Genomic DNA, 12,547 nt, shown 5'->3' on the forward strand with positions numbered 1-12,547 from the left:
CAGGAATAAAGTTTGGGTTGACAATACACATTCTATAGATTCTTAAAAGATAACCTACCATGAGGAATCTACCATCAGAAGTAGATCTGATGGCAGACTCCTTGTAGATACATCTGCCCTAATCTTTGACTAGACTGAATCCAACTTTTCAAAAACTTTATTAAAGTAATATGTAAATTGCCTGTAGACAATACTGGGGTGCTTTGGCGCTCGGCCAAGCTACTTCGGGTCCCAATAGCCTCTGCAGGGACGCCCACTTGCGTGTTTTTCGGTGCCCTCCTCTTCTTTCAGACCTTGTTGGGTGCTATAGAGCTCCGCCTCCGTGAGGAGACGTGCATCTCCAAATCTATGCTTACAATTCATGCCACTGCCACCAATGACTGATATAGATGCATGTACATGGCGCCCAACCAGGCTACTCCACACCTCAGCAGCCTCTAATTTACATATTACTTTCATAAAAGTATTTTAAAAGTTAGATTAGGTCTTAAAATTAGTCAAATATACTGTATTAGACAGATGTAGATACAAGGAACCTACTTTCGATGGTAGATAACTCATGGTAAGTTTCCTTTAAGCATACCTTCACAGTAATTATGGAAATATTCTTACGAACCAGAACAGGTAATTAACGTAAACAAAGAGCCTTTATTAAAGGAAAAAAGAAAAAAACATAACAGTGCCTAAATCTTTATTTTTTTCATAACCTACATTTTTTTTTTCAAATTAGACATTTTTTTTTTTACATTGTATGTCACAAAAAAAAAATTAAATTACCAATACTTTACAGTTATGCTTGATTCCAGTCTTAATGGAAGAAATAGGACAAAGTGAAAAAAACCCTCAGATGTTTCTATTTCACGTAAATTCACCTGCACAAAGTCAAGTGAACCGTCTGCAGCCGTTAGTGTAAAAGATTCACAACACAAAAAAAATTGTTTAACCAGAAGTTCAGGAGACAGATAGATATGTACCACAGTCGCTCAGCTGTTGCCAAATACACCTCGAAAAGTCAGAATAGATCTCAGTACAACACTGCGGCCTTCTGATTCTAAAATACTCTGCCGTGTATGCGGGCTTAAAAAAATGCACATTAAAATATATAGGACCAGAAGAAATAAAATTAAAAAAAACTTTGAAAACAAAAAAAATTAAAACATTTTAAAGATCAACTGAAAACAAATTCATGTTTAAATTAAAAGAACTTTTGCCAATGACAAAAGCGATTTTTCTTCCAAAGAACTGAGCGCCGTAGAATCTTGGGAATGTAAACAGTTGCCTAAGTATGACAGTAGTCCCTCCCCTTTAATGATACCCCCAACTTCCCGCTATGGAGTTTTACCATAAAAAGAGTAATTTTGCAACAGCCAAGAGTCGCTTAATGTTCATAACATTGTAGTGTTGCAGGTAGAGGAGCCGCACGTACATAATACTGTATAGATTAGTAGCTACGACATGTCAAGCATTGCCCCCATATAATAATTTCCTTTGAACTTTTGTGTTGAACCGAGAGTCAAGACGATTCGGCAATCACAAAATAAAGCCTAGAGGAAATCGAACCGGGAGGTGAGGGAGGGGGTGGGGGGGTTATCTCAGGCACAACAGATCCCATAAATCTAAGAGTAGTTTGGACCCACATCTATAAAGCTCCACACACTTCATGGTGATTTATCAGACAGAATGTAGAATCACTGAACTGATCTCAGCAGGTCCATTCAGTTCTGTGGTTCTAGGTTGGGTTCCGCAAAACCCACAAACGCACAGATTAGATGGCCGGACCACACTCACTAATGGGTAAAGGGTTTAAGTGAGGCCACGGAGGATGGAAAAGGTGGTTGCATAAGGCAGACTCTTTCCGGTAACTTCTATATGATACGTTTTCGGAGGATTTCAAAACTTGCAGTTCCGGCACTTGTGGCCCAAAACTGGAAGGAGGATGTGAAAACCCCCATTGTCAAAATAGGTGTGGGCTCTTAAAGGGGTTGTCACCACTCATCAAGTAATTGATATGGTTTGTGTAATGAAAAGTTGTACAAATTTCACAATATACTTTCTGTATCAATTCCTCACGGTTTCCTAGATCTCTGCTTGCAGTCATTGAACAGGAAGCTTCATTGTTTACTTCTGGTGGATAAAAAAAAAAAAGTCCACAATCATGAGAGGTCAAAAAAGGTGCACGGCTCCTTATATCCCTGGTCATGTGATGTCATACAGATGCACAGCTCTTTAGTATCAGAGTATAGCCTTGTACCTGTGTGACATCACATGACCAGGGATAAAACAAGCCTTGTACCTGTGTGACATCACATGACCAGGGATAAAACAAGCCTTGTACCTGTGTGACATCACATGACCAGGGATAAAACAAGCCTTGTACCTGTGTGACATCACATGACCGAGGAAGTAGACAATGAAGCTTCCAGTTTAATGACACCAAGCAGAGATCTGGGTAACCATGAGGCATTGGTTCAGAAAGTATACTGGAAAGTTGTCTAACTTTTCCTTAAGGCAATAATATCAGTTAGTTGCTGAAAGTGGACCACCCCTTTAAGACATTTTTAGACCTATTCCCGAAACGTGAAAGCCCTTTAGTTAACTACTTAAGTGTTTTTGTTTTTAAATTACATTGTCAAGTTTTTGTGCAAGGATAAAAGTTCACCGTTTGTAGTGTGAGTGTTACTGACACCCGTCACGCTCCTGGATAATTTGTCATGGCCGACATCGGTTAATTGACTAACGAGCTTCTCGTTGAAAACCGCTTTGTTAAAGTTAAACAAAAAACAAAAAAAAATTCCATCCAAGGACTGACGGATGTAAAAACCCCCATTGTTAATGGCTCTGGGTAGAAGTTTTTGTCAGGTCTAGTTTTTTTTCTCAGCATGCTATATTTATATATTTTTTTGTCTTTCATTTTTTAAAAACATAGTATTTCTGGATCGACTCAAAACCAATGAGCGTTACACAAGTCGCCAGATAAAACGGTCTCTTACGTAATAAGATACTCAATGGTGGCGGAAAGCGTCTGTCTCAAGAATGATGAAATAGATGAGGGTTTTACTTTCAGATAAGACTCTAGCAATCATCTCCCTTTTGCAGTGAATAGGCAAAGTCAGTTCAAACACACCCAGTTAAAAAAAAATTTTGAAAGAAAAAAAAAAAAAAAAAATTTTGCAAACCACAACATTTAGTTTATCTACATCCAGCTCAACAGCAACATTTATAATATATCAACAATAATTTTTTAGCATTTTTTTTTTTCCGTAGGGTACCTTTTTTTAAATGTTCTGATTATTTACAACTGTACAAGCAAAGCACACACTTCCAAGTGCACGTATTTAATACAGTATTGACTATTTGCATTTACAATTTCAACAATCTGGAAAAGAAAGAAAAAAAAAATCAAAAATGTTTGAGATCTTAAAGGTATATTACAAAAAAAAAACCCAAAAAAAACCTGTTGCTAGTTCCTGTACAACAGCGTTATTACTCAGGTCAGTCATAACAGAGGTACACACTGAAACCAAGTAATTTTTTTTTTTATTATTTTTTTTTTTTTTTTTTTTTTAATCTTTTTTTTTTTGTATTTCACTCAGGCTAACCCCGGGCGGGGGGGTCAGACTTTAATTAAATCTAAGCTGTCTTATACAAAAGTTAAGGCAAAGTCATTTTCAAGTTTAAATAAAATTCAAGTCTTTAAATATTGGATGGAAATAGTTAAAAAAAAAAAAAAAATTAGAAATTCCAAAACAAAAATAGGAAACGAAAACTGCTGTTAAAGTTCTTCTCGCTGCCTAAAACCTGTCATTTATCTCGCAGGAAAATCTCCGGCAGCGGTAAAAGAGAAAGAAGCAGGGCGAAAAAAAAAACAAGAAAAAAAAACACACAAACGAAAACACGCCTGGAATAAACTGTACCCTACAGCGTAAACTTTCGCTGCTGCGAATACTTTGTTTTAAACTTTACATATTTCAAAAACTAAAATAATTTAGATTCTTCTTTATTAGAAACGTGCTAAATTTAGTGCATCCTTGTCCTTCCAAAAAAAAAAAAAAAAAAAAAAAAAAAAAAACCTATTAAATGTATACAACCTGCAATAAACCTTTAATCCCAAGGTGGTTGAGACATCTCCCACCATTATATATAGATATATATATTTTTATATATATATGTAATTAGATATATAGAAAACAAAAATTCTAATACATCGTCATTCCCGTTTTTTTTTTTTTTGGTGTGTGATCAAAAAACGGAAACGTTTATGGCAACTGGGAGATGTCATTAAGTAGTTTTACCCCTGATGCATCATGGCAATAAAGGGATTCATGGGCCAAAGGAAAAAAAAATAGAAGATTTTTTTTTTTTTTTTTAAACAAACAAAAAAAAACATAAAAAAGGAGCAATAGTTCTAAAGGTTAGAGGGCAAATGAAAACCTACTTGGAGCAGAGATAGAAAGCAGTAAGTGCTTGAACTCTGTTCTCTAATATCTTCAAGAACAATGTGCTTTGAAACATCCGACTACTCTAACTTTGTGTTTTTTCTTTTTTTCTGTAAATGTGTAGCTGGACAGGAGTTAGTCGCAGGGTTAAACAAAATCGCATCGACCTAAAAAATAAAAAATGAAAAGGGAGCACAAACAAAACTTTCAGTAGCCAGTTTGTCTTGGTAGCATTAGATGCTAATGCTTAAAAAGAGGAGGAAATAAAATTTTAATAGAAAAAGACAAAAAAAAAAAAAAAAAAGTCACTTGAATTTTAATATCCAAATGCTGAATGGTACAAACTGGCGTCACCTAAAGCCAAGCCGTCTGCCATCTCTGCAGCCCGCACATATCAGAGGAGGTAGAAGCTGCGCTTGGTTATATGTAGAGTAAATCCTGGCAGGACTCCTAGGAGAGACAGCGAGAGTCCGGCTAATCCCGCCCACACAATGTGATTGACAGCCCTATCAATGTGTATGGAAGAGGACACTCACCAAATGTGGGAGGATAAGTGGGGGGGTGTCATTAGGACCCTGTCCTAATCCCAGGAGTCCTTTCAGGATTTACCTTTACCTTGGGTTAAGTATGTAAATAAAATGTTACCATAAGGATGCAGTATTGTACACCAATCATACTTACACGCAAGTGTGTGTCCCCTTAAACAGTATCTGTTCTTCCATTATTTTCCAATGGCCTAGTTTTGGAGAGAAGAGTCTTAAAATTATGCCAATAAGCCTCAGGGGCTCCCATCTACATCACAGGAGCTTCGGGATCAGTCTTCTGCTAATTATGCACGCCTCTGAGTTACTGCCCAGCTCACTCCCGACCCACTGCAGAACAGAGGCGTGCATAGTTCGTGGAAGACTGAGCCAGAAGAGGCTCCTGTGCTGCAGACAGGAGGCCCTGATGCGGATTTATTTAATTTTAAAAGGCGATTTTCTCCAAAATGAGGCCATTCGAGCATAAAATGAAGAATAAATGCTGTTTCAGAGGACATTCACCAACGTGTAAGTGTGACTGGTGTACCATACTGTGCCTTGTGGTAGATTTCCTTACAGTTATCCCCTATCCACAGGACTAGCTGATCGGTGAGGTCCGACTGCTGTAACATGGTCATGACAGTCAAGGATGGGTGGAGCGACAGGAAGCGTGCATGCACCCATTACTAAGAAACAAATCTCCGCTCTAGTCATTGGTGTCTGAGCAGTCGGACCCTCACCGGACAGCTAATAGTCCCGTGTCCTGTGGAATACTTGAGACAACCCCTATAACACCATATTTGCTGCCTCCAATTGAACAGCTCGGCCGCTCTCCCTCTATCATACCGGCTTCTCCTATAAGGCAGCAGAGATCGCCGGACAGGTTTGCTTTAACCTGTGGAAAAAAATGTAGATAAAACAGAAGTGTCTGTAACTACAAGTCCTTATCCAGCAACTCATTCAGTAATACATGGGTGTGGCATGACAGCTAATGTGTGATGTGTAGGTCTCCCTTTGGCCTTTTCCCCTTCTATTGAGGAGATTTTAGTGGGCTTCCAGGTTCTTTATTTACACGCTTCCCGACAGCCAGAGGAGGTGGAGGAGATCTGCGCCCCGATAGTCTCCTCTGGTCTTTGGGCCGCCCTGGGTTAGATTTTGGAGGAGGGGTGTCTCTGGCTTTCTCTACCGATGTGTCGTTGGCCTTCCGTTCTTCTTTGACACAAGCGGTAGAGTTTTGTTTCTGTTCTTTCGAGGGCTGTAATGCAGGCCCGTCCTTGCTTGTTCTCTGGCATATCTCTGCATAACTTGGCTTTCTTAATTCCTAATGAAATAAGAAAAAAAAAATGATGACTTATTCCAAGAGATGATACAATACCGGGCAGATAGTATATATTTCACCAACATAGGTACTTACTGTAGCAGCTCCATTGACCTGAATGGATTTACTAGCAGTACTGAGTGTGTTTGAAATCCTTTCAATAGTTGGAGACCCCCGTTGCTGAACGTCAACTATTTTAGATTCACTGAAAGAATAAATGAAGCAAAAAACACTTAGATAGGTGGAGGGAGAGGGGAGCACTGGGCACAAGGGACTGCTCTGCATCTGTGTGGTCCTGCAGCAAGGAGGAACAAAGTGTTGGTTTAAAGGGATTGTTCAATGGTTGAAAAACATGGCCGCATTATTACAAAAACGGCATTGTACTTCACCATGATGTGTGCTACTATTGCAGCTCAATCTTGAATAAAGACTAAAATTGCCACATAGGGAGTACTATAGAATACATATTGAACACTTTAAACAAGCAACACACCGGTATGCCGCACATTGGGAAATACTGCATGGAGAGGGTCCAAAAGCTGAACCATCTCTGTAAACGCAGGTGTCTGCTGTATTATACATCAGGCATCTGTCATAAACCGCTACAATTGGAGCCAACACTAATCTTGGAAGGTACCTGTTGGGTAACTGAGGGTTTGTTCAATGGGATCCTTAAAGGACATCTACCACCGGGATGAAAGACTATATGGAAATGAGCCAGAGGGGCTCCAGACTCCATTAACACCTATGGAGACTGCAGCCCCTCAGGCTTATTTGCATACACTCCTTTACCCTGGTGGTAGATGCCCTTCAACAATGACTACAATAGGGAACTTTTACGCCTCCATACACACAGAATGCAACCCGCTGACAACCTGCACGCCATTCACTTTTAAGGGACATCTGGGATGGCTTACAGGACAGCTGTCCTAAAAGTCACAAAAGTGAAGGAATGCACACCTGTGCTCTATGTTGTATGGGGGTCTACTACCAGGGACCCTCATTGATTTGTTCTTTCAATCGTGAAAGATAACAGCATTCATACATTAGATTTTGGCTCCTGGACATAGGTATTGATTTTTTTGTTTGAATACTTACTCTGGGGAAGGTGAAGGGGAGGGAGGACTCTGGTAGGTCACTGGTAGGACAGTAGGGACTGGCAGCAGCGGTTCCCGTGGGATTCCCGAGGGGACAGTGTTTGTACTTGCATCCACATTAATGTTCTACAAAAAAAATAAATGGAAAATGAACAATAAGAGAAAAATAATAAACATCAAAGACGACTTCATACAGAAACCTGCTTGGTTTTTCTTCATCTTGCATTTTCCTTCCAACTTTACTTTTATAAAAAAAATAATAATAATACTGAGATAATTGACCACAGCGGCAGGGGAGCTGCTCGTACCTTATCTTTTGATGTGCTTATTACCAAACTAGATAAACCGGCCTCGAAGAAATCTTCAGGTTTCAAGTTGCCAGCAGCACCAGGTAATGGAGGGAAACTTGACAGACCTAATTCAAAGCTAGGAGACGGTGGCTTAATGGGTGGAGGCGATTGTGTCTGCCCTCTCTGGAAGGAGAAAAAACACAGGAAAAAAACAGATTCACATCACCTCTTTGCCCTACATCTTACCCCACTCATGTCACTGCCCATGTAGAAAGCTTCCCCAACAACACGACCCGGCAAAAAAGGGAATCAGTCAGCAGTTTTGACCATACAAATCCACAGACAGTATTATGCATTAACCCTGATGAGGTAGCAGCAAAACTGATAAACATTAGATTTATATTCCAGGATTGTAGCTGGTCTTGGAGCACTGTGATGCACTGGTGTGAGTGATCTTTTCAATGAACACATCACAAATCACTCATTGCTGTAGTGTTTAAACAGAATCCTTGTACAGCAACACCTTATAGCAGAGCAGAGGGGCTGTGCTATGTCCAGTAAGGAGATATCAAACATTCCTGGAATATAAATACATTTTTCATAGCCCTGCTTCTACCAACACAGATACATGCAAAAGGTAGTTATACAGATCTAAAAGAGCCCATACCTATCACCCTCAGTTTTACAAGGTCAAAACCCATGTTTATCACCTTATAAAAGTTCTGATCACAGAATCCCCATTAAATGGCCATATATGGAAATACATCTCAAAGATGGAATCCCATAAAAGAAAAGCACGTAAACTCACCACAAACTTGTCGTCCCTTTTCTTTCTGTATCCATAAGAATTTTTCCTAAGGATTAAAGAGAGGTCTGGTTATCCATGAAACTATAGACCCAAGGCAAACATTAACACAAATCCATTATAGAAGTCACGGTTCCTAGTAGTAGGAAAAAAATTAAAAATCCTTTACAAGTAAAACACAACAACATCATCTGTGGCCTCAGCGCACGCAAACTCACCTCCCCCTCCCGAGACCAGGGGAGGTATCAATAGCGGTAGGTTCCACTCGCCCAGTACCGACATCCCTCTTGACAAAAGTTGCCGTATTCGGCATTCTCGTTCTAGTCTGTCCTGGCTGTCGTGCTGGTGGCCCTCGCACACCATTGATTAATCTATCAGTAGTAAAGTTGAAGATAGTTGGACCATCAAGAAGTGCCGTACCCCTATCAGTACTAGGTATTGTATGCCGAAGGTGGGACTTGCCAGGATTCCTAGAGGATTATCAAATACAGAAGTTGCAAGTAAAGAGAAGAGTACAATAAAATATTCCGTTTTCTCGAAGGTGAAGTTGGCAGCACAAAAGCATTCACGTAAAACAAGTTGTCCGCCCATGCGGCACTACACAAATATACCATCTACCACGGCGAACATCTTCTGTTCCCCGATAGACTACAGCTTGGCCCGTTACCATAACGTATAGATGATTGCGATCTACACTGGTTCCGGAGAAAGCGGAAACAAAGAGCGACAACCACAACCAATGCACAATGCAAGTCATTACTAGTCATCGAGGAGGTGGACGGATCCCAGACGTCAGATGAAGTGGCATGGTCTTTGGCTCCCGCAAAATGGTTGCAAACTCTTACGTTTTGAGTTTTTCCATATCTGTTTGCAAAACTAAATCAAACAACCAAATACTCTCCAAACTTTGAGAATTTATATGGCGAGGCAAGATATACGTCACGTTTGCACGCTACGTTCGGCATTTGCCAGGATTTCACCAATCCTTTGAGTGTGATGAGCTAAAAATAGTCAAGATATCATCCTTGGTGTGACCGACTCCCATAACACAGATGGATACACTTGAAGCGTTGCAAAAGGAAAACCAATCAATACAGGATACAAAGGGTTGACTACATTTGACTAAACATCTGTTCTCAGCCATCAAATCACTGTTCTCAGCCATCAAATGCGGCATTAAGCATGAGGCCAGGGATTGGCTGCAGAAATCAGAAGACTATAGACCAGGTAATTTGTGAAGAAAAATAAAAGACAGGTGAGGAACACCGGAGCATTGGAGCTGGACTCCATTTCTTGCAGCTTCTTTAAAGGAAATCTACCACTAGGATGAAGGGTTGTAAACCAAGCACACTGACATAGTGGTGTGTGGCAGGATCTACTCTTAGTTTCTTCAGCCCTTGTTTTGACCAAAAAAGGTCCAAATATTATGCAAGTGAGTCTGAGGTGCTCCATTTTTCCATATCTATTAATTGAGACCCTTGGGTTAATTTGAATATAATTTGAAGTCCTTTTTTTGTAAAAACAAGGGAATAAGTAGTTAAAAGAGGAGAAAATGCTGCCATAGGGGGCACACACCAGTGTGGTTGGTTTAAAATTCTTGATTCTGGAGGAACCTTTCATTTAAAGGAAATCTACCACCAGGATGAAGGATTGTAAACCAAGCACACTGACTTACTGGCTTGTTCCCCCTCTGCCAGAATCTGCTCTTCTTTTAGATTTTTAAAACCTGTTCTTACAAAAAAAAAAAGAAAAAGAAAAGGCTTTTAAAATTATGCAAATGAGCCTTCAGGGCTCTGGGCTCCTTAAGTGGTAGTGAAGCCCCTCAGACTAATTTGCATAATTTGAACACCTTTTTTCCCCCGCTTAAAAACAAGGGCATTGGAAGCTTGAAGAGCAGCTGTCGCACATTGTAGATCTCCATACACGAAGTAAGGTTAAGACTTCATATGGAAATCTCTTTTAAGCTCTACTCCGCCGCTTGCGGGATCCAGTATACAGGTAGAGAAGAGTCCAAACGCATTTCCGACTACCTGTGTTGACTTTTGGATATATGACATTGTTGATATCCTGCAATGTAAATTCCATGATTCGCTATATATAGTTGAAAATCAAAATATATATAAATACATAAATATAAAATTTAAAAAAAACAAACAAAAAAAATAAAACAGATCCGGCCAGAGGGAGCACACGCCAATTTACAGTCCCACATCCTGGTGGTATATTTCCTTTAAGGGGGGGGGGGGGGGATCTGAAAAAATGCTGAGAAATAACAAAAATGAAATCTCCAGAACTCCCCCCCTCCCCCATATGCCATTTTTGGTGGTTTCCGATTACTTTCTAAGGTCGTTATGTGTCGTGCATCATTCGTGCAGCAGTGAAGGACGCATAAACTGCATCTTGTGAACGATACATGCTAAATTATCACTGCAGGGAAGCACTTGCAGGAAATTCATCAAGCAAATAGTTTTTTGCTCTCTGGTATTTTAGCCAATGACTAAATTATTTGTAGCTCTCTGAACTCTCAGTCTGTTGACACATGCACTTAGGAAATCCATCCAGGAAACTGATCAGAGTCCTGCTGTTGGGCAAGTCCACTGCAAGCAAAGCGACAAATGTACAATCTGAAGGTTATGAAAGGTTCTGATAATGAGAGAGTTTACATTATAAGGGTAGTAAAAATAGAAGTAAATAGAATTAAAATAGTGAATGAAATATTTTAGAGCCTAAAAATAAATGAAATAAGAAGTCCAGCAAGACCGGCCATACACATAAGAGAGCTATTTACAGGATCGAATGAGGAGGATGGGCCCTTTACTAAAGGGAACCTGTCACCAGGGGCCTTATTTTCCCTATTTACATTTTCATAGCTTGTAGAACCCCATTACAGCTGCACTGCACATATGCCTTTCTGCTTTCTTTAAGTATTTGTATTAGAATATAATTGTGTGTTATAACTTACCTGGCATCCTGACAGAATCCTCTGTGTAGTCTCAGGGGTTGGGGCTTTGGTTTGGATGCATTTCAAACAACAACATGTGTGTGAAGCCGACTGCTCAGATCTTGGCCTCCACCTTTGTGCTCCTGTACAGCTCCTTCCTCCTGCTCCTTCACTGAGCTCACAGACAGGTGAGCTGACATCAGTGGGAGAGGGAGGAGTTGTACAGGAGCACAAAGCTGCCGACGGAGAGCTGAGGAGTCTGCAGCACAGACAAGTCACATGTTATTTGAAATGCTTCCAAACCAAGGCCCAACCCCTGGGACTACACAGAGGATTAAGTGAAGGTGCAAGGTAAATTAGAACACCATTAAATTGAAATGTAAATGCTTAGAGAAAGCAGCTATAATGCGCTTCTTCAACCGGTCTTTAGTGAAAATGATGTCCCTAGTGACAAGTTACGTTTAAGTCCCCAGTATAGATGGCCACCCACAATATTCCGCAGGGTTCCAGCAGAGGTAAATATTTTTCTATCCTCTCCCATAGAACTCATTTAAAATTGCATAGTGACTATAAAGAGTGGATGGCTGGCTCCGGTCTCCTACCTAGCCCTTAGTATAGTCCTTGTAGTGGGTAGGGGGAGTTTGGTTGGGAGGTGAATAGGTAATGCAGTGAAAACAAGTGGTTAATGCACAATATGTATGTTTTACAGTGCACCAGGATGGTCAGCCTTCAAGTTTTCAAATGATCAGATCATCTCTGAAACCCCTATCCAAAGAAATTTCTTGGGGCTTATTTAGCAATGTACATGGGGCCTGAAACCATTTAAGAGATGAAATGCAATACCTGGATATGTGATATTGTGTTCTTTGTGATAGGTTAGTAAGAGTGCGTGTGTGTGGGGGTCAGGATTTTAGATAATTTATCAATATACATTTGTATTTAGTTAAATATACATTGGTATAATAGTTCTGCTCCACTCTCTTGATATGTAAAGTGAAGCCTCCTGTGTTCCAACTCATCATCCAGACTTTCCTGTCCATAAAATGGCTGTCTATGAACAATCGCCCTGCCAGGACCTTGATCTTCTATTCCTGAATACTATCATAAGGTCCTGGCAGGGCGATTGCTCATGGAGAGAG

The 12,547-nt window shown here is 40.1% G+C and overlaps 1 protein-coding gene across 2 annotated transcripts in view; it reads right to left on the minus strand.

Annotated features, from left to right (window-relative positions):
* Positions 1-5,457: 5,457 nt before the first annotated feature.
* LARP4B (La ribonucleoprotein 4B) overlaps positions 5,458-12,547 on the minus strand; it is a 50,759-nt gene continuing 43,669 nt past the window's right edge. The window contains exons 13-18 of one of the 2 annotated variants that reach the window (XM_072153991.1): positions 8,686-8,937; positions 8,471-8,516; positions 7,681-7,845; positions 7,374-7,498; positions 6,372-6,480; positions 5,458-6,278 (exon numbers count right to left, since the gene is read on the minus strand). In XM_072153991.1, coding sequence (XP_072010092.1) covers positions 5,988-6,278; positions 6,372-6,480; positions 7,374-7,498; positions 7,681-7,845; positions 8,471-8,516; positions 8,686-8,937 — 988 coding nt within the window. In that variant the 3' untranslated portion in view covers positions 5,458-5,987. The remainder of the gene's footprint in view (positions 6,279-6,371; positions 6,481-7,373; positions 7,499-7,680; positions 7,846-8,470; positions 8,517-8,685; positions 8,938-12,547) is intronic. The other variant, XM_072153992.1, reaches the window with a different exon arrangement.

Source organism: Engystomops pustulosus, chromosome 5, assembly GCF_040894005.1.
Source record: "Engystomops pustulosus chromosome 5, aEngPut4.maternal, whole genome shotgun sequence".
NCBI classification, from domain to species: Eukaryota; Metazoa; Chordata; class Amphibia; order Anura; family Leptodactylidae; genus Engystomops; species Engystomops pustulosus.